The 27,835-nt window shown below is 41.9% G+C and overlaps 1 protein-coding gene across 1 annotated transcript; it reads right to left on the minus strand.

Moving 5' to 3' along the window:
• Positions 1 to 3,675: 3,675 nt before the first annotated feature.
• Positions 3,676 to 7,018, minus strand: LOC110566311 (prostate and testis expressed protein 14-like). The gene is made up of 3 exons (XM_021664155.1): positions 6,958 to 7,018; positions 4,227 to 4,340; positions 3,676 to 3,800 (listed from the first exon to the last, which is right to left on the minus strand). Exons 1-3 carry the CDS (start codon positions 7,016 to 7,018, stop codon positions 3,676 to 3,678), a joined length of 300 nt encoding a protein of 99 aa, XP_021519830.1.
• Positions 7,019 to 27,835: the final 20,817 nt, after the last annotated feature.

Here is a 27,835-nt window from a genome sequence, read left to right on the forward strand (position 1 = left end):
CGAACGGAGGACCCAGAAATAAACCCACACACTTATGGACACCTGATCTTTGACAAAGACGCCAAAACCATACAATGGAAAAAAGATAGCATCTTCAACAAATGGTGCTGGTCTAACTGGATGTCTACATGTAGAAAAATGAAAATAGATCCATACTTGTCACCCTGCACAAAACTGAAGTCCAAGTGGATCAAAGACCTCAACGTAAAACCAGACACATTAAATCGGCTTGAAAAAAAAGTGGGAAATACCCTAGAACTCATTGGTACAGGGGAAAACTTCCTGAACAGAACACCAACAGCACAGGCTCTAAGAGCAACAACCAATAAATGGGACCTCATGAAACTGAAAAGCTTCTGTAAAGCAAAGGACACCGTCATCAAAACAAAGCGACCACCTACAGATTGGGAAAGAATCTTCACCAACCCTTTATCTGACAGAGGACTCATATCCAGTATATATAAAGAACTAAAGAAGCTGAAAAGCAGCAAACCAAGTAATCCACTTAAAAAATGGGGAACAGAGCTAAACAGAGAATTCTCTGTAGAGGAATACCGAATGGCAGAGAAGCACTTAAAGAAATGCTCAACCTCATTAGCCATTAGGGAAATGCAAATCAAAACAACCCTGAGATTTCACCTTACACCCATGAGAATGGCCAAAATCAAAAACTCAAGTGACAACACATGCTGGAGAGGTTGTGGAGAAAGGGGAACCCTTCTCCACTGCTGGTGGGAATGTAAACTTGTACAACCACTCTGGAAATCAATCTGGCGCTTTCTCAGACAACTAGGAATAGCGCTTCCTCAAGATCCAGCCATACCACTACTGGGCATATATCCAAAAGAGGCTCAAGTACACAAAAAGGACATTTGCTCAACCATGTTTGTAGCAGCTTTATTTGTAATAGCCAGAAGCTGGAAACAACCCAGATGCCCCTCAACTGAAGAATGGATGCAGAAATTGTGGTACATCTACACAATGGAATATTACTCAGCAATGAAAAATAAGGAAATCATGAAATTTGCAGGTAAATGGTGGGATCTGGAAAGGATCATCCTGAGTGAGTTGTCTCAGAAGCAAAAAGACACACATGGTATATACTCACTCATATAGACATACAACATAGGACAAACCCACTAAAACCTGCGCATCTAAAGAAACTAAGCAAGAGAGAGGACCCTAACTAAAACGTCCAAACCCCATCCAGAAAGGCAAAGAGGATGGACATCAGAAGAAGAAGAAAACAGGAAACAACCTAGGAACCTACCACAGAGGGCCTCTGAAAGCCTCTGCCCTTCAGAGTATCAAAGCAGATGCTGAGCCTGATGGGCAACTGTTGGGCAGAGTGAACGGAATTTTAGGTAAGAACTGGGAAATAGTAAGAGCTGGAGAGGACAGGGTCTCCACAAGGAGAGCAACAGAACAAGAAAATTTGAACATAGGGAACTTCCCAGAGACTCATACTCCAACCAAGGACTATTCATGGAGATAACCTAGAACCCCTGCACAGATGTAGCCCAGGGCAGTTCAGAGTCCAATTGGGTTACATAGTAATATGAAGAGGGACTGCCTCTGACATAATCTGATTGGCCTGCTCTTTGATCACCTCCCTCTGGGGGGGGGGGGAGCAGCCTTACCAGGCCACAGTAGAGGACAATACAGCCACTTTTGATGTGAACTGACAGACTAAGATCAGAAAGGAGAGGAGAACCTCCCCTATTAGTGGACTTGGGGAGTGGCATGCAAGCAGAGGGAGGAGGGAGGGTGGGATTGGGATGGGAGGAGGGAGGGGCTTATGGGGGGATGCAGAATGAATAAAGTGTAATTGATGAAAAATTTAAGAAAAAAGGGAAAAAAGTAATTTAAGAACCTTAAATGACTTTCAAAATTGGAGGAAAACATTGAGTTAGTCAATTGGCATGGAGCACGTCTCGCCCCTGGGGGCAATGGTCTCCTGAACCTACTCAGACCTCGGACACCACCACTGTTAGTTCTAGAACTGACGCAGGATGTCCCAACGAGGGGTTAAGGCTTCTCATAATATTCCCTATAAGCCCACACCTGTTTGTCTATATCCCCCATTTTTATTCATTATTAGCCAGATAGAGCCAAGTAATTGTGGTAATGATACTTGCTTTTTTGCCCAATGCTGGAATGCTAGTAAAGTTAGGTATGCCCTGGTTACTCCCATGCCTCACTGGGTGCCTATGCCCATTGATGCCCCTCGCGCTATGACTCTCTTCAGACAGAAAAGGGATCTTGGAACTACAGCCACCATTGTTACTACCATCTCATTGACGGCTGTTGGAGCTACCACCAGGGCATTAGCCATGAGTCATACTGGGCAGACTGCTCAAACCCTGAATAATCATTTAGCCAATGTAGCTCATGCCTTAGTTGTACATAAAGGAATTAATGCTCAACTAAAAGGAAGCTTGATGGTGTTCAATCAGAGGATTGACCTCTTGCAGGAGCAAATTGATACCCTATGGCAAATCGCTCAACCTGGCTGTCAATGAAAGTATGCTGGACTTTGTGTCACTAGCATACAACATGAGAATTTTTCCTGCGCTGCAAATCTGTCTAAACAATTGTCGAGCTATATTTTAGGTAATTGGACTGGAGAATTCGATACTACGATGGAGCAGCTGAGAGTGGCCATTGTCACAGTAAATTCTACCGGAGTGGACGCAGGACTAGCCACAGGATTATCAACATGGATTGCTGCAGCCATGAATCATCTGAAGGAATGGGCGGGCATGGGAGTGTTAGCAGGCCTTCTGGTGTTGGTCTCCTTGGTTTGCCTGTGGTATATATGCAAGATTAGAGTCTAACAACAGTGTGATGCAGCCATGATCATTCAGGCCTTTACAGCCATTGAAGCAGGACATTCTCCCCAAGCATGGTTGGATACCATAAAAAGCTAAAATGATACGCTCAGGATGCGAGGCTAAGCACTGCACTCAGGGTCAGCCGCTTTGGACCCAGAGAAGAGCATGTCTGATTGCATGCGGGTTGATGCCCCAGGTCCCGCCTCTGAGAAAAAGGTATCGGACGGTCTAATGCTCTTTGGGTGGATGACACCTAAATGAACATCTGTACAAAGTCCCAATTTATTTCTAATATCAGAGATCAGACCTCTACTCTTGACTGATGCGTCTAAAATAAAAAGGGGGAACTGTAGAGAGCTGCGGAATGCTATGCCTTAAAGATGGAGCTGGTTTCCGCCTTCCACCTTCCCGATGGTGAGTGCTCTCTGTCACAAACAATTCCACATTTGGCTAAGGCTGAGGATCTGGCTTGCTTCCATGTATGTGGACCTATCTGCATTGCCCCCGTGGCACGCCTGGGTTGGCTACCCAGAGGCTATTTAAGCTGTGGGCTGGCTTTCCCCGGGGTCCGAGGATTGTTCAATGTTCCTGAATAAACTGCATTGAAAAAAAAAAAAAAAAAAAAAAAAAGAATCTGAAAAGGGGCATCACTGGAGGAGTGGGAAGCAGAGGGCATCTCTCTATCCCCAGCCGAACTACCAACAGCTGATGCTGATTCCAGGCAGGTGCCAAGGCTTGGGCGAAGCAGGGAATGGATGTCCCAGTGTCATGAGGTTATGAGAGCACAGGGAAGGCGTCAGGACTCACCTGCAGCAGGACGGGGCAAGAACAGGTCTGGCCTCTAAAACTCATTACAGAGCAGTTGGTTATGGCAACATGTAAAATCCAATGTTATATGATAATGGTTAAAAGTCTTATTTAAGCATATGGAAGAACAATCCTGCATCCCAAACAGAATATTATCACCTGTACAAGAAGAAAAGCAAGGTGCAAATAAGAATGTTTGTAAAATCAGTGTCGGTAAGTGATGAGAGTCAGGGTCCCCAGGGCAACATACGCCAGCCACACTGAAGTGACTGTCGTTACCATCAGTCAACCTGTAATCTGGCCTAAAGGCATGCCTCCCATCACCAAAATTGCTGAGTTGAAATTTTACAGTTCAAATCTTCTCATCCCTGAATATCTTTCCCAAGAAAGCTCGCCTCAAAAAACTCTCCTTCTCTGGCCAAAAACAGAAGACAGGCAATGTCAAGTAAAAAGGAGCCATCTTCTGAGTTTAAACAGAAACATAGCTGTCCACAGTTTCTGCTTTATCCCCATTAGTATAGCAAAGGCTACTTCATTCCTCAGCAGCAAACAGTATCACCCCCTGATCTCCCGGGCTTGACTCACCTTCAGAGGCTACCAGTATGCTACATTCCTGGCCATCCTTGGCCTCACAGGTGGTTTCTCCTATCTCACAAATTCCATCAGAGTTTAACATGTCACACTTCAAACATGTTAGAGCTGAAAAGGCAAAACCAAGGGTAGGACATTCACTCAGAGCCAGTTTCAACCTAGAGCTGAGCCTGTGGCTATCATGCATAAGAAATAATGATCAAAGAAAGAGATGGATGTAGGCTGAGCTGAGCCCCACTGGGTGGCCCATGACCTTGGAACCTAGGAAGGGATTTGAGAAGAGCCATGTTTCCCCATTTCAAATCCCAGCACTGGGATGTGAGGGGGAAGATCAAAGTTCTGGTGTAGGAAGCTTGAGCCTACAACCTACAACACAAGTGCATCCCAACACCTCTGTATCTTCATCCAGTGAAGGACGTTTCTGTGTCATTCCCAACTCAAAATTAGGCTGCTGCACAGGTAAACTGGAGGATTTGAGAATATTAGTTTATTAAGAATTGAGCAAAGATTATATTCCCACCGGTAATGGAGGAGGGTTCCCCTTTCTCCACATCCTCTCCAGCATGTGTTCTCACCTGACTTTTTTATCCTAACCATTCTGATGGGTGTGAGGTGAAATCTCAGGATCATTTTAATTTGCATTTCGCTAATGATTAGGGATGTTGAGCATTTCTTTAAGTGTTTTTCTGCTATTTGATATTCCTCTATTGAGAATTCTCTGTTTAGCTCTGAACTCCATTTTTTAATTGGATTGCTTGATTTGTTGCTGTTTAACTTCTTGAATTCTTTATATATTCTGGATATTAGCCCTCAGCTATAGGGTTGGTGAAGATCCTTTCCCAGTCTGTAGGCTATTGTTTTGTTCTGGCGACAATGTTCTTTGCTTTACAGAAGCTTTTCAGTTTCATGAGGTCCCATTTATTGATTTTTGGTATTCTGTTCAGGAGTTCTCTCCTTTGCCAAAGAGTTCTTCCCTGCTTTTTCTTCTCAGAGGTTTAGTGCTTGTGGTTTTATGTTGAGGTCTTTGATCCACTTGGACTTTAGTTTTGTACAGGATGATAAATATGGATCTATTTCCATTTTTCTACATGTAGATATCCAGTTAGACCAGGACTATTTGTTGAAGATGCTCTCTTTTTTCCATTGTATTGTTTTGACTTCTTTGTCAAAAATTAAGTATCCGTAGGTGTGTGGGTTTATTTTTGGGTCTTCTATTCGATTCCATTGATCCATCATTCTGTTTCTAGGGCAGTACCATGCTGTTTTTATTACTAATGCTTTGTAGTACACCTTGAGATCAGGGATGGAGATACCTCCAGACAACCACTTGGGAAATCAATCCGGCGCTTTCTCAGACAATTAGGAATACTGTTTCCTCAAGATCCAGCTATATCAATCCTATAGGCATATATCCAAAACATGCTCAAGTATAAAACAGGGACATTTGCTCAACCATGCTCAGAGCAGCTTTACTTGTTATAGCCAGAATCTGGAAACTACTCAGATGTCCCTCAACTGAGGAATGGTTACAGAAATTGTGGTACATTTACACAAAGGAATACTACTCAGCAATTAAAAACAAGGAAATCATGAAATTTGCTGGCAAATGGTAGAAACTAGAAAAGATCATCCTGAGTGAGTTATCCTAGAAACAGAAAGACACACATGGCATATATTCACTTATAAGTAGATATTAGATATATAATATAGGATAAACATACTAAAACCTGTACATCTAAAGAAGCTAAGCAAGGAGGAGAACCCTGGGTAAGATGATCAATCCTTACTCAGAAAGACAAATGGGATGGATATTGGAAGAAGGATAAATCAGGAAAGAGGACAGAAGCCTACCACAGAGGTCCTCTAATAAACTCTACCCAGGAAGGTATCAAAGTCGATGCTGAGACTGATAGCCAAACTTTGGGCAGAGTGCAGGGAATCTTATGAAAGAAGGGGGAGATAGGAATACCTGGAGGGGACAGGAACTCTACAAGGAGAACAATAGATCCAAAAATTCTGGGCACAGGGGTCTTTTGTGAGACTGACACTCCAACCAAGGACTATGAATAGAGATAACCTAGAACCCCTACATAGACGTAGCTCATGGTAGCTTAGTCTCCAAGTGGGTGCCCTAGTAAGGGGAAAAGGAACTGTCTCTGATATGAGCTCAGTGGCTGGCTCTTTGATCACCTCCCCCTGATTGGGGAGCAGCCTTGCCAGGCCACAGAAGAAAACAGTGCAGCTAGTCCTGATGAGACCTAATCAGCTAGAGTCAGAGGGAAGGGGAGGAGTACCTTTCCTATCAGTGGACTTGGGGAGGGGGATGGAAGGAAATGAGGGAGGGGAGGGAGGGTAGGATTTAGAGGGGATGAAGGAGGGGGCTACATTGGGAATACAAAGTGAATAAACTGTAATTTATAAAAATATAAATAAATTTAAAAAATAGTTGTTACCAAAATAAAGATAGAGAAAGAACTGAAAGGCCATAGGAGGAAAACACCAGAACCAGAGAACTGACAAAGCTGAGGAGGAATGGGAATGGTTCCTCCTGTATACAAAGAGGGCAGGGAAGGAAGGGGTTGTGAGGACATGGAAATGACGAGTGCGGCATCACTTTTGAAAGCAGTCCAGTCTTGTATCTTGTTCCTCACCTCTCAAAACCCAATACCCCTTGACACACTGGTTGTCCTCCATCACCAGCCCCTACCATCTGCCAGGATCTCACCTTGCAGGAAGCCCACCACAAAGGAGAGGCCCAGCAGGAGCAGCAGGAAATTCTTCCCCATTGAAGTGGGATTTCAGGCAAAGAGAATAGCAGAGAGCAGGAGAGCACACTCAAGGCCTCAATAATGCATGCTTATATATGAGCTCAGGCTAGACAGGGAAGCGAATGGGATCCCAAGCCAGTGGACACAGCTGGTAGCCTGGGGGAAGCACAGATCCTACCTGTTTTGCTGTCTGCAGGCTTCTACACCACTATGCAGTGATTCAAGTACTTCTGGATTCTTGTCCACATATTTATTTCACTAACTTTCCAATGGAGATTAATAGTTCTGAGATGCAAAGGAAGTTTGAGACTGGGTGGCCAAGGAGCCTAGAGGTGCTAAGCACTAGTCAATGACCCTTCACACAAAAGGAAACTTTACTTTCAGTCTCCACAACTGGATTTTAAATATCTTGGAATATATGTCTAGCTTTATGTTTAATTGTTTCAATAAATCGCTGAAACCCAAATAGCACATTTGGGTTCATCTTCCATGCAGACTAAAGTCATCTTCCTTGAGGCCAGATGGAAAGACAAGGAAATTTACAGGGTTGTGGAAGGTAGCGTGATAAGAAAATGGGACTTTTTTCTGAGTCCGGTTTTCCTGTTCTACTGATGGAGTCAGGAAACTTAAAGCAACATTGATGAAGCCAAAATTACACAGGGACTGTATCTGTTCTTTAAAAAGCTTCTCAAATAGGTGCAAATAAACTCTGCCTTACTTAGTACCAAAAAAAAAAAAAGTATAACTTCTTTCATCTCCTCTCATCCTTAAGTTGATAGAATACCCCTTATATATAACTAACTCTGGAGCTGCCAAAATAGTATAGACACCCATTGTAAAGGCAGAGAAGACTCTCCCTGGGAAGCCCATATCTGCATTTGTGTGTTGTTAGATCATGGGCCTGCCATGTATAGACAAGAAAATCAGATGATGCCCTCCTCTGCAACCATGCATTTCTAGTCCCTGTCTCCTACAATTGTAACAGAAATTTCTATATGTGTTTCCATGTTTCTGATGCTCCAAGGAAGCCTCTCTGAAGCCCACTCCAGAAACTATTTTGTTTTGTGTTTGTTTGTTTGTTTGTTTGTTTCCTAAGAGGGGCCTTACTATGTAGCCCTATCTGGCCTCAAATATACAGAGATCTGTCTTTTTCTGCCTCTGGAGTGCTAGGTTTTAAAGTACTATGCAACCACATCTGGCCAGAACCTATTTTCTAGACCTGGCCAAGCTAATCACTATCTCAGAAATGATATGAAAGTAAGAAATTCCTAGCTCTTGTTTCTCCATCTCTAATGTACTTTTTCCCTCTTTCACTCTCTTTCTTCTTCTTTATCCCTCCCCCTCACTTTTCATATATCCACCCATGGTGTTACTGTCAGATATCTCTCAAACTCTTTGTCACTGACCCTCTTAGCAATTCCACAATGTCTATAATATACCCCAAACTCACAGCCCCATCCTGAAGCCTCTGGTACACTGTACAGTCCTTCAAAATGCTCTCTAACTTTCTGCTCCAATCATGACCCCCTCCTTTTGGACAAGGGCCATCTCTCTCTGATCAAAGCTTATTTCTTGAGTAATTTCATGTCAGCTCTTGTCCAAATACCTATTCTCTTTTTTCTTTTTTATTATTTTTATTTTTATTATTACAGTTTATTCACTTTGAATACCCCTCTACCTCCTTCCCTCCTCCCCTTGAAATCCCACCCATCCTCTTCCCCACCCATGTCCCTCTCCCAGTCCACTGAAAAAGAAGGTCCTCCTCCCATTCCCTCTGATCCTAGTCTATCAGGTCTCATCAAGAGTGGTTGCATTGTCTTCTTCTGTGGCCTGGTAAGGCTGCTCCCCCCTCAGGGAGAGGTGATCAAAAAGCAGGCCAATCAGTTCATGTCAGAGACAGTTCCTGTTCCTATTACTATGGAGGCCACTTGGATACTGAACTGCCATAGGCTACCTCTTTGCAAGGGTTCCAGGCCATCTCCATGAGTTGTCCTTGGCTGGAGTATCAGTTTCAAAAAAGACTCCTGTGCCCAGACTTTTAGGATCTGTCACTGTCCTTGTGGAGCTCCTGTCCTCTCCAGGTCTTACTATCTCCCACTTCTTTCATAAGATTCCCTGCACTCTGCCCAAAGTTTGGCTATGAGTCTCAGGATCTGTCTCGATACCCTGCAGGGTAGAGCCTTTCAGAGGTGACCTGTGGTAAGCTCCTGTCCTGTTCCCTGTTTTCTCCCTCTCCAATGTCCATCATCTTTGCCTTTCTGAATGGGCATTGAGCATCTTAGCCAGAGTTCTCCTCCCTGATTAGCTTGCTTAGATGTACAGATTTTAGTATGTTTATCCTATATTATATGTCTAGCATCCACTTATAAGTGAGTATATACCGTGTGTGTCTGTCTGTTTCTGGGATACCTCACTGAGCATGATCTTTTCCAGTTCCCACCATTTACCTGCAAATTTCATGATTCCTTTTTTTTTTTTTTTATCGCTGACTAGTGACCATTGTGTAGATGTACCACAATTTCTGTATCCATTCTTCAACTGAGGGGCATCTGGGCTGTTTCCAGTTTCTGGCTATTACAAATAAAGCTGCTAAAAACATGGTTGAACAAATGTCCTTGTTGTATACTTGAGCATCTTTTGGATATATGCCTAGGACTGGTATAGCTGGATCTTGAGGAAGCACTATTTCCAATTTTCTGAGAAAGTGCCTGATTGATTTCCAAAGTAGTTGTATAAACTTACATTCCCACCAGCAGTGGAGGAGGGACCCCTTTCTCCACATCCTCTCCAGCATGTGTTGTCACTTGAGTTATTCGTCTTAGCCATTATGATGGGTGTAATGTGAAATCTCAGGCTCCTTTTGATTTGCATTTCCCTGATGACTAAGAACGTTGAGCATTTCTTTAAGTGTTTCTCTGCCACTCAATATTCCTCTATTGAGAATTCTCTGTTTAGCTCTGTTCTCCATTTTTTAATTGGATTACTTGATTTGTTGCTGTTTAACTTCTTGAGTTCTTTACTGGATATTAGCCCTCTGTCAGATAGAGGGTTGGTGAAGATTCTTTCCCAATCTATAGGCAGTCGTTTTGTTTTGATGACAGAAGCGTTTGCTTTGTCCTTTGCTTTACAGAAGCTTTTCAGTTTCATGAGGTCCCATTTATTGATTGTTGCTCTTAGAGCCTCTTTTTTCTTAAGAGGTATGTGTAATAATTTCCCTCAGCATTTCACTATTAAGCCCATGTTCAATGGTTTCTATAAATTCATTTCTGGTAAATTCTTTTACCAGTGAACCTTGTGTTATTGAATCTAGTATAATAGCAGATACAAGATAGACATAAGGGCAGACCTTTCTCTATTCTGCTACTCACAGATGCATACAATGTACTCCCTCCTCTGAAAAGGCAATGGCTAAAGTTGTCTGGGAGACTGGAGGTTCTATCTTCCTTTCCAGGGTAAATTCACCCACTGAGAATCTGTAGTATTCCTCTGTCCCTAGATCTCCATACAAAGGTTCCATTGCCTTTTCCCTTCTGAAGTGTGTGTTTATGAAAGCTAAATGTTCTTTATAAAAAGAAATCAGTTCTCACAACAGTCTTTGAGACCCAGAACAAAATTTCTCCACTCGATGGGTGCATCTTCCCAGATGGGGACCAGTATTGCTTTCGGGACGTTTGTTCCGCTGTACAAAGCTGTGGTCAGAAAGGAACACAGAACCAACTGGAATTGGTCTGCATCCTGTTAGCTGATCTCCTCCTACCAAGACTCAGCAATTTGTTAGATCCCACATCAGCTGCTGCTCAAGTCATCTGCACCTTAATAGGTGATTCTGAATATGGAGCCCAGACCAACAGACTTCTGCCTTTTTACTACAGGCATCTGAGACACCCTGACTACAGTAGGTACTGTCCTCTACTCAGCACCCACGTGCATAGAGCCTCCCTGCTTCTTCTGAAGCTTAGAAAAAGTCCTTGCTCTCTGTCATGCGTGCCTGAGCTTTCTTCAGAGTCCTTGCTACCACCACTGTCTGTCCATTTAATCACTCTATCAAAATATCTCTTACCCAGTAGATCAATCTGCAACACTGTCCTGACACCTAGAGTTAAGAGAACTATGAATTTTCTTAGATTGTTTGTTTGTTTATAGAGGATCATTTTTTTAAATGATCATTTTCAATTAAAGATCAATTGGTTTTTGTTTTTTGTTTTTTTAAAAAAAAAAAGATTGGTAAGATAGCCAGGAAAGTAGCTCTCCTTGTTTCTAGAGTAGTTAGGGTCAAATTTAACAGTCTTATCTATTTATAGTGTTATTATAATCCATTAAGGAAAGCTTTGAATATGTATATAATTGGTGGAAATTCAAGAGAATAAAACAAATGAAGCAGTTTTAGTATACAATTCTGAAGAAGGACTATGGCATAAAGAATGGGCAAAGATGGCTGCTGGCATGCTGCTTTGTCATGAGATAGTGGTTTTTAAATCCTCTGGTCAGAAGAAATTCCTGCCTTCTCCTGTAGGTCAGAACCTTGCATCCTCCCAAACTTGCCCTATCACTGGCCTAGAATACAAAGCAACACCCAATGAACAATTTGCAGCTTGAGGCTGACCTTCTTTTTCCGATCAGTCACATGACTTCTTAGTTCCCAGAGTTCTGAGGCAAGCAGGTATCCACTACCGAATAGGGAGTAGGTAGCTCCATTGAAAAGGGATAGAGCAGTTTATTTCTCACACCATGAGTCCTGGACTGGCAAAAATTCATTTGAAAATGGTTAAAACTGATTAACACGATAATGAAAACAAAATGGAATCATAAAATATTTACAACTAACGCAAAGTAAGGCAGTAAACATGCCCGTATTGTTCTACAGAGAAAATGGCAAAGCAGGTGAGCAAAGCAGTAAATTTTATCACATTTTAAATATTTTAAATTTACTCTTTGGCATTTCATTCATGTATACAATGTGTCTTTGTCCTACTACCCCACAGCCGTTCCACCCACTCCTCCTGAGACTCCCAAGTGACCTTCCTTCCCACCTGCACAACCATGGCAGCAGTAAGTTCATGAGGACCATGACCCTGACTCTGACGGCGCTTCGCAGAACCCCTCCTATCCTTCGGCTTGTACAGTCTTCCTTCGTCTCTTACACAGTGTTCCCTGGGGGAGGTTGACACAGACGTCTTAATTAGCACAGAGAACTGAGCAGTCATCTGTCCCTTGTGAGTCACTGTATTAACTGGTGTCCACTGCAGAATGAGGCTTTCTGTCCAATGTCAAATAAAGAAACAATCTATGTCTATAATTAGTACTCAGAAGGCAGGTAGACCAAAGGTTCACTTAACAAGACAGCAGTAGTCCATTCTGCCACCCTTAAGCCTATGACCTCCTAAGACAGGAGATTTTGACCAGGTTAGAGGGATAGGCATAAATTCCTTTCTGAGGAACAAGCTTCCATTCTAACCAGAAAGCACTTTATTTCCCCAAAGAATGTAGTGCTACTATCTCACCAATAGGCACATTTTTCCCAGCAAGTTTTGTATTTTAATTTGACAGCTGGATAATCCCTTTGTGACTTTTGTTCCACAATGGACTAAAGAGCACCTTCCAGAACATTGCCAAAATTGCAATAAGTAGAAGAGAATTTAAATGATATACAAAAATTAATTCAAATGTGTCAGAGACCAAAATATTAAACTTGGATATGAAAATTAATGAAATTAATATCTACACTTTAAAAATGTTTAGTATTTTATGTGTATGGGTGTTTTTTCTGCATATATATCTGTGTATCACATGTTTGCTTGGTGTCTCTAAAAGCCAAAAGAGAGCATCAGCTCAACTGGACCTGGAGTTACAATTGGTGGAGAGTGTGTTACAAATAGTGAGACTGAAGAAAGCCTTTCATTAACTAAGACACTTTCCATCAGAGTGTTTTAAGACAGTACCTGAGGAGGCTAGAACTGTATTATTAACATGAAAATCTGTGCTAAAGAGAAAACATTGTTAAATATCTGAAAATGTATAGAGTGGTAGAAACATTCAAAGAGCTTGATCCAGAATATGTGGAGGATTCTCTCAAGCCAGCAAATCTGACTGAAGCAATCAGAACAGAAACTTGTCTAAGGAGGAGAGTCTAAACAAGTGAATCCTGCTGAATGCCGCTTTCCTCAGTAAGGAGCAAATCCAGCCTCTGCCCATGTGCTAGGACGGCTGAAGCAGGAGAACAAAGACACCATAGACCGACAGGACCTAGGGCTGGCATGGCCACGGAGCAGCTCTCATGCTGCAGAGAGAGTGCCAGGAGATCAGCTCTGCGGGGTGCCTGGCAGTTTCCTGTGAAGCTAATCTATCACACATTTATGACTCTACACACATCAATATTTTCCTAAGAAGACTGGAAATTTGCCGCAGAAGGAGCTGCCAATTCTCGTTAACAGTTGATAATGTATACGCTGGTAAATGTAACACACAGTTAATCCTTCTCGTCTACCAAACACCAGCGTGGGGCCTGACCTACCTCAGATGTGCTGTGAACCATGTCAACCTACAATGGGAAAAACCATGGAACATATACACCAGTTTGTGCAGTGATCAAGCAACCACAAGGGGTCATCCCAACTGCCAGCACCCTGAAAGAGTCTCACAGTACTTATTGCTAGCCATAAAATAACAACAACATTTGAATATGGCTTTATGAGGGTTAGTTGACTTGCTTGGGTTTAGAATTTCCCAGAAACACACTTGTAGGTGTATGTTGTGTGCAGGATGGTGTTTCCACCGAGGTTTGACTAAAGAGACACAATTGGAATGTGGGTAGCAATATTAATACGGTCTGAGGTCCTGGCTAGAATTAAAGAGGGAACAACTGCTCTCTCTGTTTCCTGAGTGTAGACCCAATGTGACTATCAAAACCCTGCCACGACACGTTTACCACCAGGAAGGACTGTATCCCCCTCACAATTTGACAGGTGTATGATCACAGCAATGAATGAAAGTAATAGAGGCTTCAACTGGGTGTGAATGTGAACCCCATTTATGCAATAGGAAGTAAAAAAAATTTCTATTACATCATTGTAGGTTGGGAACATCTCCTGTACAGAAATGTTTATAAAAGTTGTTTGCATAATAAGAAAAAAACTTAGAATAATGTTTTTTTCACATGCTATCTACCAAATAGCATGTGAAAAAAAATTCTAATCTTACAATAGAATTCAACTAAACAATAAAAGAAAATACACGTATAAATCTCCCAAGCACTGGCACAAAGAAATAATGTAGGCACAAAATGTCCTCTGCAGGACTGGAAATGAAACATTTAATAATAATACCTGTTCTGTCATGCCCAGGCCCTACATTTGATCACAGTAACCACAATGAACAGACACACAGACAAAGCCCTTCAGGTTGGTTTCCTATTTAACTCAGTGGTACAGCATTCACCTAGCAAACAGAAGGCCATGAGCTCAGTTCCCAGGAATAAATAAATAAACAAACAAACAAATAGAAACTTACAAAAAATAGTAAAGGGGCATCTATTATGTGGATGTAAACATTTTAAGAAGTTGAAAATGTAGTGGTTGGGGGTGGGGGGCTTCCTGGAGGCATCACTTCATGAAAGCAACAGAAACTTCCAATAATATTGCAAATTGTCTGGACCTTGCTTGTGTGGGAATGGAAGACTGTGTATTTTAGCTAAATTGTGGAAGCTGATATAGATGAAAACAATAAATTTTTATTGTATGTAAATCACTCTGTGATTATTTTGTTTATATTCCATTTATTCACCGTGTATTTGCACACACATCACTCACGTGCCATCTAGGGTGTGTGTAAGTGACAGGAAAACACCTGGTTCTCTGCTCACACAATGTGGGTGCCAGGGATAGAACTCAAGTTATCATACTTGGCAACAATCACCTTTTACTTCTGAGCCATCTCTCTGGGTCCCTAGTTATCTGGTTTTAAAATCCGACAACCTACATCACCACTAAGGTGATGGCTCTGACCGCCTAGCAAGACCACCTAAATTCAAACCTCAGAACCAACACAAAGGGAGGATAACACTGATTCCTGAATGGTGACCTTAGAACTCCTTACAGGGGGTCTTACTATGTGCACATCCACACATTAATAAACAAAGAAAAATAAATCAATAAAGCAACATTTTAAATGAAAATAACCTAAACAAACATATTGAAGTAGTAAAGTAAATTTTGTAAAGCTTTCAACGCATTACCAAGTAGCCAAGAAAAGACAGATAAACACAGAATAAGAACAACACCTAAGAAGGTACAGTGAGATGGCAGCATGTGAATCTCAAGATGTGATCTGTAGGTGAATGCTTGCTGGTATGTGCCAGGGCATAATTTGGTGACAGCACTGCAAAGAAATACTGCTAAAATTATTTTTAATAATTGTATTTTTTTGTCTTATGTATATGTTTTGCCTGCATATATATTTGTACATCACACGCATGTGTGGTGTCCAAAGAGACCAGGAGAAAGTGTCAGATCCCATGAAAGTGGAGTTACTGATGCCTGTGAGTGACCATGTTGGTAGTGACATTTTAGCCAGGTTCTCCACAAGGACCCCATGCTATTAATTGCTGAACCATGTCGCCATCCCTGGTTTAAATAATAATTATAAATAAATAAAGACTTATATTTAAATACATGAACATATGTCATGGCCTATTCATGATTCTAAAGCACTAAAATACACAACCAAGGATGTAAATAGGCTGTGTCTGCAGGGTCGGATACAGATACTAGCAGTGAATTCTGGAGCCAGCAATGTCTGCATTTTGCACATTTAACATGGAGTCCACTGGGGGAAAAAAACATGTAAAAATTCCAAGCAATATCAACTTTAAAACTACAGAGTTTCCTATGATAAAGGTAAACAATAAAATCTTTCCAAATTGCAAGATTAATACAGAGTACTAAAATGTGGCAGAACTGTGGGCAGTAGAGGCAGGTTGGAGGAAATTGATCACTGCAGATGTGCCCTTGGGGGGCTGACTCTCTTCCTGGTCACTTCCTATCACATTTAACCCTGTTTCCTGCGTGCCACAAGCTGAACTAATCTGTTCACTGCAGTCTCCCTAGAATGTTGGAGATAACCTCCTCCCTTACCTTGTTTCACCTAGGTCACATTCTTAAGAAATTATTGAACACATCCTCTAAGCAAAATGCAGGAATTATTGTTTTCTGGCCAGCTTGGCAGAAACCATATCACTAAAACCTGGAGCTTCATCAGGGTAGGTGTCAGGTCTGTCTTCTTCACTGTTGGAAAACCTACCTCATTGCAGTGCTTATTGATCACCTCGTTTGTTGAATGAAGAGAAGGGGTGAGAAAGTTCCTATTCTTAAATCAGTCAACACAAGAGGGGATCACCTTACCCCATCAGAATGGCTAAGATCAAAAACTCAGGTGACAACACATGCTGGAGAGGATGTGGAGAAAGGGGCCCCTCCTCCACTGCTGGTGGGAATATAAACTTGTACAACCACTTTGGAAATCAATCTGGCACTTTCTCAGAGAATTAGGAATAGTGCTACTTCAAGGTCCAGCTATACCATTCCTGGGCATATATCCAAAAGATGCTCACGTACACAACAAAGACATTTGTTCAGCCATGTTTATAGCAGCTTTACTTGTAATACCCAGAAGCTGGAAACAATCCAGATGCCCCTCAACTGAAGAATAGATACAGAAATTGTGGTACATCTACACAATGGAATATTACTCAGTAATGAAAAAATAAGAAAATCATGAAATTTGCAGGTAAATGGTGGGATCTGGAAAAGATCATCCTGACTGAGCTATCCCAGAAGCAGAAAGATGCACATGGTATATACTCACTCATATAGACATAATATAGGATAAACCTACTAAAATCTGTACACCTAAGGAAGCTAATCAAGAAGGAGGACCCTGGGTATGATGTTCAATCTTCATTCAGAAAGGTAAACAGGATGGACATTGGAAGAGGGAGAAAACAAGAAACAGGACAGGAACCTATTACAGAGGACCTCTGAAAGACTCTGCCCAGCAGGTTATCAAAACATATGCTGAGACTCAGCCAAATTTTGAGCAGCGTGCAGGGAATCTTATGAAAGAAGGGGAAGCTAGAAAGACCTGTAGGGGATAGGAGCTCCAGAAGGAGAGCAACTGAACCAAAAAATCTGGGCACAGGAGTCTTTTGTGAGACTGATACTCTAACCAAGAACCATGCATGGAGATAATCTAGAACCCCTGCTCGGATGTAGCCCATGGCAGCTCAGTGTCCAAGACGGTTCCCAAATAATAGGAACAGGGATTGTTTCTGACATAAACTCATGTCCTGGCTCTTTGATTGCCTCCACCTGAGGGGGGGAGCAGTCTTATCAGTCCACAGAGGAAGACAATGAAGCCAGTCTCAATGAGACCTGATAGACCAGGGTCAGATGGAAGGGGAGGAGGATCTCCCCTATCACTGGACTGGTGGAGGGGCATAGGCTAAGAACAGGAAGGGAGGGTGGGATTGGTAAGGGAGGGGAGGATACAGCTGGGATACAAAGTGAATAAGCTGTATTTAATAAAAAATAAAATAAAAAATTTTTAAAAGTGGATGCAAGGAGAGATGAATGAAAAAAAAAAAAAAAAAGGACTCTGGGAAGAGGCACACGGAAGATGTTGGAAAGCAGAAAGCATCTCTCTATCCCCAACTGAACTGTAGAAATATAACACCCATACTAAGACTAGGTGTGTAAGGGAAAAATTGACCCTGTATATCCAGGCTACAGGAGCACAAGTAGACTGACTAGTTTTAGGGCAACCTGACCCTAGCTAGAGTCATCACAAGGGATGGAGGATCAACTGGGAAAATAGTTCCATATAATCTGGCTATTATAATTATAATCTGGTTATTAATCTGGAGGACCTGCACTATTCTGGATGGTGCCATACCTGTGCTTGCAGTCCTGTTTTATGAAAAAGCAGCTGAGCAAACCAGGAGGAGCAACCCAGGAGGCAGGACCTCTCTATGACCTGTTTGACAGCTCCTTCTTCCAGGTTCCTTTGATGATGAACTGTTTTATGGAACTGTGAGTAAAACAAACCTTTCCTCCCAAAGTTTATTTGGTTCATGGTGTTTCACCATAGCAATAATAAACCTATATAAGACAACATGGAAGGATAAATAACTCACCTAAACTAGAATAGGACAAGAAAGGTCTGGCCTTGAAGTCTGTTGTGGAAATTTCTGTCACCACAGCATACAAATTTTTTGTAAGATTTTGCTCTTCATTGGTATCAATAAGGCTTACATCTGTGGTCCTCAGGGCCCTTGTAGGTGAACAGGGATGGCAGAATTTGAACTCTAGAATTCTACTCTGTGCTGGACAATGCTGGTGCACACCTTTAATCCCATCACTTGGGGACAGAGGCAGGCAGATCTCTGTGAGTTTGAGGCCAACCTGGTCTTGTAGGGTGAAACCAGGACAGCTGGGGCTCTGTTACACAGAGAAATCCTGACTTGAAAATACCAAAAATGATAACAAATGATAAAATGAATAAAAATATAAAATGAAATAAAATTCTACTCTGCACTCTTGGGAATTGGGTTACATTAAGGGTGGAACCCTGACACATTCCTGAACAGCATAGTCAAGCTTACTTCCTGACAAGGAGGAAGGACAAGAGAAGGTCTTAAATATCTGTAGGAAAAAATCAGTGAGATGGTAAATGAGTAATATCAGGCTCCCAGGTGAAAGGTCCATCAGCCACACTGAGGTAACCAAAGTGGCCTCTCTGGATTGACAGGGCTTCACCCTCAACGTAACCTCATTCCCAAGAGTGCAGAGCAGAAGTTAGAGTCCAAATCCTGCCATCCCTGAGAATGTTCACCTATGAGGCCCCTGAGGGCCACCCAGAGACCCCTCAAGAAATGGTTGTTTTCCCCTCCTCAAAGGAATTTTGGTCTGAACAAGGGTCAGTGGTTACCAATACCAAACGTAGACAAAACTCTGACTTTTATGGGAAACCCATCCTTCCGCACTCTCTGCTTTTACCCTCAGGCCCTGAGCAGGGCAAGGGACCATCCTGAGGACTCCCAGGCCTGAGGACTCCTGACCTGTAGGCACTACCCACTGAAGGGACTCTGAGCAGCTTGGCAAGCGTGGTGAGCACAGCTTGAGCAGGCTTTCCCCTTCTCAATTTCCTCTACCTTGCTAAAAAAAAAAACCATGAGATTATATTCCCAAAGCTATTCCACAAGGTCTATTCCCTTATTTGGCAAATCCCTCCTCCTCAAGCTGACTACCAAGAGTATTAAAACTGACCAATTAATTGGCTCATCTAATTATCATGCCCCACTAAAATTAAACACCTCATCCTAATAAGGACTTTCCCATTTTTACCTTTATAAATCACCATTTTCTTACATGCTACATCTGACTCCTCTTTATCCAGAGGCAGTTCTTTGTTCCCTCTAGGAAAACATCCATTACTCATTTTTCTTGCCCCTTTTCTTCCCTCTCCTTTGTTCCCTTTCCTTTCTCCCTCCATCTCTTGACTGTGTCCCTTATTCCCTGTCCTCTATTTCTCTGGAGCTAATAAATCTCCTTTGTGCTGAGAACTTGGTCTTAGGGGTCCTGAACCAATGCTTTTCTTTTCACCTACAAAGCTCATCATAACTCTCAGAAGAACTGAGCAGATCACAGTAAACACACATGAAAGCTGAAAGGCTCATTCAGGGCCCAGGCTCAAAGCATCACAAAGGGCTGAGCCTGTGGCTCTGGTCAATGAGTAAGACACAACGGTCAGGGAGGACACTGTTGCATGCAGAGTTCACCCCTACATGAAGGTCCATGATGGTCAAGGAAAGCCAGAAGGCTTCTCTAACTTGAATCCAAGGAAGGGACAGAATGTAGGGAAGAAGGTAAAAATCATGGGGCACTGATCTTACCATCAGAACTAGAAAAAATTCTCCTATTATTTCATTGTCAACATCCTGCCTTGAACCTTTGCTTGTCCAATATTCAAACCAAACTTAGGTCAAATAACTAGGACGCTAAAGAAGCTAAACTTTTGGGGGTTGTGAAGAAGAAGAGAGGAAGAGAAGGAGTAGAGAATTTGAGGACAGGATAAGGAAAAGGGTCTATGGTGTAGATTGCAGAGGCAATGGGGAGAGAGGGGTTGTAGAAATGTGGGAAAGAAGAGAACAGGGATCACTGTTAAGGTAGTCAGGGCTTACCTCGTGCTCCTCACACCTGCAAAGAGCAAAACACTGTGGTAACCAGTGTGTCTGACCACCAGTGCCAGCTCCTACCCTCTGCCAGGCTCTCACCTTCAGGAAGCCAACTAGAAATGAAGGACTAGCAGAAGCAAGAGGATGTGTTCTCCCATAGCAGTAGAATCCCAGGGTCAGAGAGCTGCAGAGGCCAAGACAGAGCTCTAGGCCCAGCCTCAGCTAGTCAAACATCTATAAAAGCCCAGGCAGAAAGGGGAAATGACTAGGATCCCAAGCCAGGGACTGAGTAGATAGCCTGGGGGAAGAAGTCTATATGCTAGGTATCCTGCCTTGGTCACTGGCTCTGCTCTCCTCAACCCCTACAACCAGTGACCAAGTACTTCTGGCTTCCTTCCCACAAATGTTTTTACCAACTTTCAAGTGTGGATTTATGGCTATGAGACTAAAACAATTCCGAGATCTGGTGGCTGATGAGCATGGGGTGGTGGGATACTACACATTGTGCCCTGATTTTCCAGCTAGAAGGAAACTACTTCCCTGAACGTGTTATATCCATATATTAAATATTCTGCCTCCATGGAAAAAGCATGTACTCAATAAAATCCTAAAGCTAAGATACCAAGTACCATTTTATCCTCTATACAGGCTACAGTTATTCTCTCAAAGCTAGATAGAAAGATAGGATAATATGGGGAGATATGTAATAGCTCAAGAAGAAGTGGGCCCTTCCATGTAGGCCTGCTTTCTATATGAAGCCAAATGATCTCAGTCTTTGCAAGCTTCCCAGCAAATGTCAGTTATGCTGTGCTCCTTGAATATCAGCTGGAAAGAGGCTCCAACATCAGAACAAAAACCACAGAGGGCCTCTGAAAGACTCTACCCTGCAGGATATCAAACAGATGCTGAGAATCATAGCCAAACTTTGGCCAGGGTGCAAGGAATCTTATGAAAGAAGTGGGAGATAGTAAGACCTAGAGAGGACAGGAACTCCACAAGGAGAGCAACAGAACCAAAAAATCTGGGCACAGGGTTCTTTTCTAAGACTGATACTCCAACCAAGGACCATTCATGGAGATAACCTAGAACCCCTGCACAGCTGTAGTCCATGGCAGCTCAGTGTTCAAGTGGGTTCAGGAATGGGAACAGGGACTGTCTCTGACATGAACTGATTGGCCTGCTCTTTGCTCACCTCCCCTTGATGGGGGGAGGTGCAGCCTTACCAGGCCACAGAGGAAGACAGTGCATCCACTTCTGATGAGACCTGATAGACTAGGATCAGAAGGAAAGGGAGGAGGCCCTCCCCTATCAGTGGACTGGATGAGGGGCACGTGTGGAGAAGAGGGAGGGAGGGTAGAATTGGGAGGGGAAGAGGAAGGGAGCTATAGGTGGGCTACAAAGTGAATAAACTGTAATTAATAAAAATAAATTTTAAAAAAGAACAGAAGGATTGAGGCAGGGGATATAATTCACTTGGTAGAGTTCAACCCCTAAAAACCACATATAACTGGGTGATAAAGCACACACGTGAACCCAGCACTGAGTAGGAAGCCAGAAAACAAGAAGTTCAAGGTGATCATTGGCTACACAGTGGGTAGGAGGCCGCCTTGAGCTACATAAAACTGGTAGGATGAAGGTAAGTATAGAAACCACTGTTTCCCTCATTCCGAATGGCTCATGAGGCTGATTTCTAGTTAAACAAAATAGTAAAGATCTATCATGGAATGTGTGCCATATGTAGAAGTCAAAATGCAATGCAACTGCAGAAAGAACACAAAGACCTTCCTGTTTTCCTTACAGGCTCATTACTCCTGTTGCCCTTGCACCTCACTTTCTGTGTAATGTCACAATAGTCCTTCCCCGTTACTCCATGTAGTGTCACTGTAGTCCTTCCACATGGCACTACCTCTGCAGTGTCACCGTAGTTCTTCCATAGTGCTCCATAGGTAGCATTATGCAGGCTCCCTGCAGCCCTTCCAGGTTACTCTACCAGCAGTGACACCGCAACCCTTCCACACATCGCTGTAGCCCTTCCATGAAATTTGATAAATTGGATATGGATGCTATGAGACCGGGCTGAAAATAGGGCAAAAGCAGGTATAACTAACTGACCCAATAATGGAAAGAAAATGTAATACTCAGAAGTATACAGCCAATGTAAAATAAGGCACTGAAAGTTCCTGTATTATCCTACAGGGAAATGGCAAAAGGCTACTAGAATTATAAACTTTTTTCTTTGAAATGCCTTCAACTTTTTTCTTTGATGATTTTAAAAAACATAAAAAATTAGTCATGGACATATGAAGCCACCATATTTTTCATTTACAGTGTGTGAACCTTCAGCCATTCACCTTGATTAGATAACCAGGTCATTTAAGGTAGATTTTTTATTATTATCAGCAAAGTAAGTCTTATTACTAATAAAATTCATTTAGAATTTGTGAGGATATAAATATATGACACACATAAATTAATTTCTATTAAAAAATTTTTAACAATTCTTGTTACAACATAATGAATGTACCTGTTTTTAATGTGTTAGCTCTAATTAAGTCCAGAGTTCAAAACAAAGAATATAAATCCAAACCACTGACCCTGTGCTGAAAGGGTTAAAGAAGAGAACAAAAACAAAAAGACTACCAGTGCCAAGTGCTGACATGGAAATGCAGCAATTAAAATGAAAATGCAATGTGACTAGTATTAGTCTTTTAAAATGTATATGCCTTACACTTGTTAATTCAAATGCTGATTTACCCACCCCCAACTCTCTGGTTTCAATCTGGATATTGCATTGTGATCTCACTATAAGCATCCTGTCTCAACGATGTGTAAAAAGGACACAAATAAAGCAACTAGATACAATGTTGTACAATGGGAGGAGCCAGAGGACAGGAAAGAGTGGAGGAGCTAGAGAACAGGAAGGGGCGAGAAAGAGGAGGAGCTCGAGGAAAAGAGAGCAGGAGGAGAGCAGAGCAGGAGAAGAGAGCTTAGAGGACTTGGAGCATGAACCAGACCTAAGATTTCACAAAAAGCAAGTATAATGTAGGAAATCTAAATGTTAGGAAACTGAGGGCTTGGAGGTTTAGGAGGGAGTAAATATTGCCCAGCATTGTGTTCTAGGTTAACTAAAGACCTATTCTCTGTGTGGTGATTTGGTTATACAGCTGTTTAAGATTAGCAGCAAGGTTTACAAGAAGATAAAACAATAGTAAATATTAATAACCACCTACAACAGAACAGCTTGGCAGAGAGTCTGACAGTGTCCCATGAATCCAAACACTCATTTACAATTGGGAACTGTAGTGGCTTTAATGAGAATGGAGCTCAGGGAAGACCAGGGTGCTCTATTTTGCTGGCTGGGTTTACTTGGGAGCTGGAGGCCTGGATGTTCCTCTGCTACTGTGTCCCAGATAGGCTCAGCAGGTGTGATAAATGTGGGGCAGGGTCTAACCTGGCTGTTTTGGGGGAGTTGTTGACCTGGATGTTCCAGGAGTCCTCAGGACTATGCCAGAGGAAAGATTATGGAGCTGGGAAGGGAATGGGAAGAGTGTAGCTGACTTCTGATGGGTCTGGCCCCCCAAAAGCCAGGAGAAAGCCTGAGCCATTTCTAAACTGCTTGTTCTTGGAGACCCACAGGCTTGGATGATCCTGAGGTCAGCAGGCCTCCTCCAAACAAAAGGTTATGGAGTTAGAGTTGGAGAGGCAGCATGGTTGTGGTTTCTATAATAGTCTCAGTCTGTTGCAAAGAAAAGTTGTCTTAATGAAGGGTGAGGACTAAACTTATATATGTGAGTATAACAACAAATATTTAGGGATCATGTTGACTTGATGAAAAGAAGGTTTTAAGTTCTCCTCCAAGACCCATGACTTTACCTAGCTCTTGATAGTTGGCTACGTTTCCAACACTAAGCACGATTTGTCTCTTGTTGAGTGAGTCTTAAGTCCAATTAGAAAACTATTAGTTACCCACCATAGTAGTCACAGAGGTCTCAACCACAAAGAGAAAATATGACTTATATGCAAAGAGTAAAAAAAAAAAAGATACCAAATGATTGACTCTAACTACAAAAGAAAAAAAAAAGAACACAAAGAATGAAATAAAAGTAAGAACAAAGCACAAGGCAATGAATAGAAAACAACAGCAAACATGAAATATATTAATCAAGTTCAGTCAACAGTCACCTGAAATTATCAGTGGTCTCAGTGAATGAATTGAAAGACAGGTAGAGAAGACCAAAAGACAAAACCCAATTGTATGTTGTCCACATGTTGTCTCTCCCTAAATTTATTGGTTGGTTGATTGATTGGTTGGTTGGTTGATATGTTGCATTCATTCCTACATGCCTGTTGGGCAAACACTACACCATTGAAATTAAAAAAAATCAGATGGACAATTAAGTTTAATTTATGGAATGAGATATTCTATGCTCACATTAACAAGTACTAAAAGAGAAAATTACATTTAAATTTTGGACACAACAAAACATAAAGGAAGAATAATTGCCCAGGGTAAAATTTCATAAGAGGATAGAGTGGTCAGTTTTACAAAGGGCATATAATCTTTCATATATGAACCTCACAACTAATCCTAAAATGCAAATCAAAGTAGAAGACAGTTTTCTTAACTTCACAGGAAACATACACCTAGTCAGACCACATTCTACATCACAGAACAGAACTGTCCAAGTTAAAAAATATATATGAAAAAACTACACTATGCTCTGATGTGACAACAATGAAATCGAAATCAAAATAGTAACTTAAAACCCCAAAATATATGGAGATTAAATGTGTTTCAATAACACATGAACCAAAGATGAACTTCAAAAGATGTGCAAAAGTGTTTTGAAGTGAATAAAAATAGAACTTACCAAACTTGTGGAATGCAATTGAAGTATTCTCAATCAATAAATTAATGTCATTAATGCAAGTATGAAAAGGAAATGAAAGGTAAATCACCTAAGCTTGTACCATGGAAAGCTGGAAGAAGAGCTGATGTTAAATGAACCACAGAGCTCTACATGCTCCTCGGCAACACACACACACACACACACTCACACATTCAAACACACACAGACACACAGAGATGGCAAATGAGCATATGAAACATGGTCACATCATATTCCATAAGTAAAACACAAATCAAACTAATAACATGACATAACTTTAGTATCTATTAGAATGACAACAGTCTGGAATATTGATCATGCTAAGTGTCCATAACAATGTGGAGAGACAGAAGCTCTCATTTGCTGCTGGCAGAAATGAAATCCAGCATAATCATGGTGGCACATAATTTAGTAATTCCTTGCAAAACTAAGGCACTTTTAATTCTTTCCTTACTACCCAGAAATTATGCTCTTTGGCAAGGGGACTTATAATTTATGCTTCCCACACCTAGCTCTTCACAGCAGCTTTATTGATAATTGCCCAAACTTAAAAACAACAATGTCTTTCAGCAGATGAGTGAAAGACTAAGCATCATATGCTTCGGGCCTGGACTAAATCATAGGAACTCGAGGATTCATCTTCCTTGCTTCTTGACTTCACATGCAGTGTGACCAGCTGGGTCCTTCTCTTGCCACCGTGAACTCCCTGCCGTAATGAACTGAAGTTTGGAACTGTGAGCCCAAATGAACTCTTCCTTCTTGGAGTTGCTTTTGTCAGGGAATTTTATTATAGCAACTGAAAAGAAACTAATGTACTATCTTTAGCCAACAGGAAAATGAAAATTATGTTAAGGATGTGCCTCATCAAAATTGGATTCCTTTTCTCACTTAAATTATTTTATTTTTTGCAGTTTTAAAATTTTTACTAGTTACAGTTTATTCACTTTGTATTCTCCCTGTAGCACCCTCTGTCCTCGCCTCTCAATCCCACCTTCCCTCCCTCTTCCCCATCTGTGTCCCTCTCAGAGTCCACTGATAAGGGAGGTCCTCCTTTCCTTCCTTCTGATCCTAGTCTATCAGTCTCATCAGGAGTGGATGCATTGTCTTCCTCTGTGACCTGGTAAGGCTGCACCCCCATTAGGGGTAGGTGATCAAAGAGCAGGCCAATCAGTTCCTATCAGAGACAGTCCTTGTCCCCATTATGGAACCCACTTGGACACTGAACTGCCATTGATTACCTCTCTGCAGGGATTCCAGGCCATCTTCATTAGTGGTCCTTTGCTCAAGTATCAGTCTCAGAAAAGACCCCTGTACCCAGACTATTAGGATCTGTTGCTCTCTTTATGGAGCTTCCTGTCCTCTTCCTTACTATCTCCCACTTCTTTCATAAGATTCCCTGCACTCTGCCCAAAGTTTGGCTTTGAGTCTCAGCCTCTGCCTCAATACCCTGCAGAGTAGAGCCTTTCAAAGGTCCTCTGTGGTAGGCTCCTTTCCTGTTCCCTGTTTTCTCCCTCCTCTGATGTCCATCCTCTTTGCCTTTCTGAATGGAGAGTGAGCATCTTAGCCAGAGTCCTCCTTCTTTTCTTGAGTAGTTTGCTTAGGTATACATATTTTGATATGTTTATCCTATATTATATGTCTAATATCCATTTATGAGTGTGTATATGCCCTGGGTTTCTTTCTGCTTCTGGGATACCTCACTTAGCATGATATTTTCCACTTCCCACCATTTATCTGCAAATTTCATGATTTCCTTGTTTTTTTATTGCTGAGTAGTATTCCATTGTGCAGATGTACCACAATTTCTGTATCCATTCCTCCAGTGAGGGGCATCTGAGCTGTTTCCAGCTTCTGACTATTACAAATAAAGTTGCAACAAACAGGGTTGAGCAAATGTTCTTGTATACTTGAGCATCTTTTCCAGCTGCACAGCAGGATCTGCACAGTGACCAGCAGATGGAACTCTGGGACCTAAAACAACTGGATTATTTTTTACTTTAATTTTATGCATATTGGAGTTTTATATAAATGCATTTTTGTGACCCATACATGTGTGATGTGCAAGAAGGCCATAAAAATCATCAGATACTCTGGAACTAGAGTTCCATATGGATGCATGTTGCAATGAAGATGCTGGGAATTGAACACTCATCCTTTGGAAGAACAACCGGTGCTCATAACTGTAGTGTTATTCCTGAGACTTTAAGTGGTATATTTTTTTCTTGTACTTTTTCAAGAAGTTTATCAAAGGTCAGTTTTCAAAAGCAGTTTAACTGCTATAGTTCTGCTATGTGACTTGCCTTTTAAGCTTTCTATTTTAATGACGAAGACTGTTCTTTTTGTTTATTTACTGATTTAATCTCCTTGAAGCTTGATCAAAGCCCTCTACCTCCTCCCATTTCCGCCTCTTCTTTATCTCAGAGGAGAGGCCCCTAGGAATTATCAGCCCACCTTGGCTGCTGAAGAAGCAGCAGGACTAAAGGTTTCCTCTCCCACTAGGACCTGACAAGGCAGCCCAGCTAGGGGGAATGGCCCCAGCAGCAGGCTACAGATTCAGAGATATCCCCTACTCCCATTGTTAGATAATTTATAGATTAACCATGATGCACATCTGTTACATATGTGCAGGGGGTCTAGATCCAGCCCATGCATGCTCTTTGGTTGGTGGACCCTATAGGCCTAGGTTATTTTCCTCTGAAGGTTTTCTTTTTCTTTTCTTTT

The sequence above is a fragment of the Meriones unguiculatus genome, chromosome 1, assembly GCF_030254825.1.
Source record: "Meriones unguiculatus strain TT.TT164.6M chromosome 1, Bangor_MerUng_6.1, whole genome shotgun sequence".
In the NCBI taxonomy this organism is placed as follows: Eukaryota; Metazoa; Chordata; class Mammalia; order Rodentia; family Muridae; genus Meriones; species Meriones unguiculatus.

Bases quoted from the DNA above. Each gene is read 5' to 3' on its own strand.
- LOC110566311 (XM_021664155.1), bottom strand. From the start codon at position 7,018: ATGGGGAAGAATTTCCTGCTGCTCCTGCTGGGCCTCTCCTTTGTGGTG. The intron at 4,341-6,957 runs GTGAGATCCTGG...TTGCCTTTTCAG, and splicing joins TGTGGTGGGCTTCCTGCAAG to CTCTAACATGTTTGAAGTGT. The intron at 3,801-4,226 runs GTGAGTCAAGCC...CTTCTTGTACAG, and splicing joins CATACTGGTAGCCTCTGAAG to GTGATAATATTCTGTTTGGG.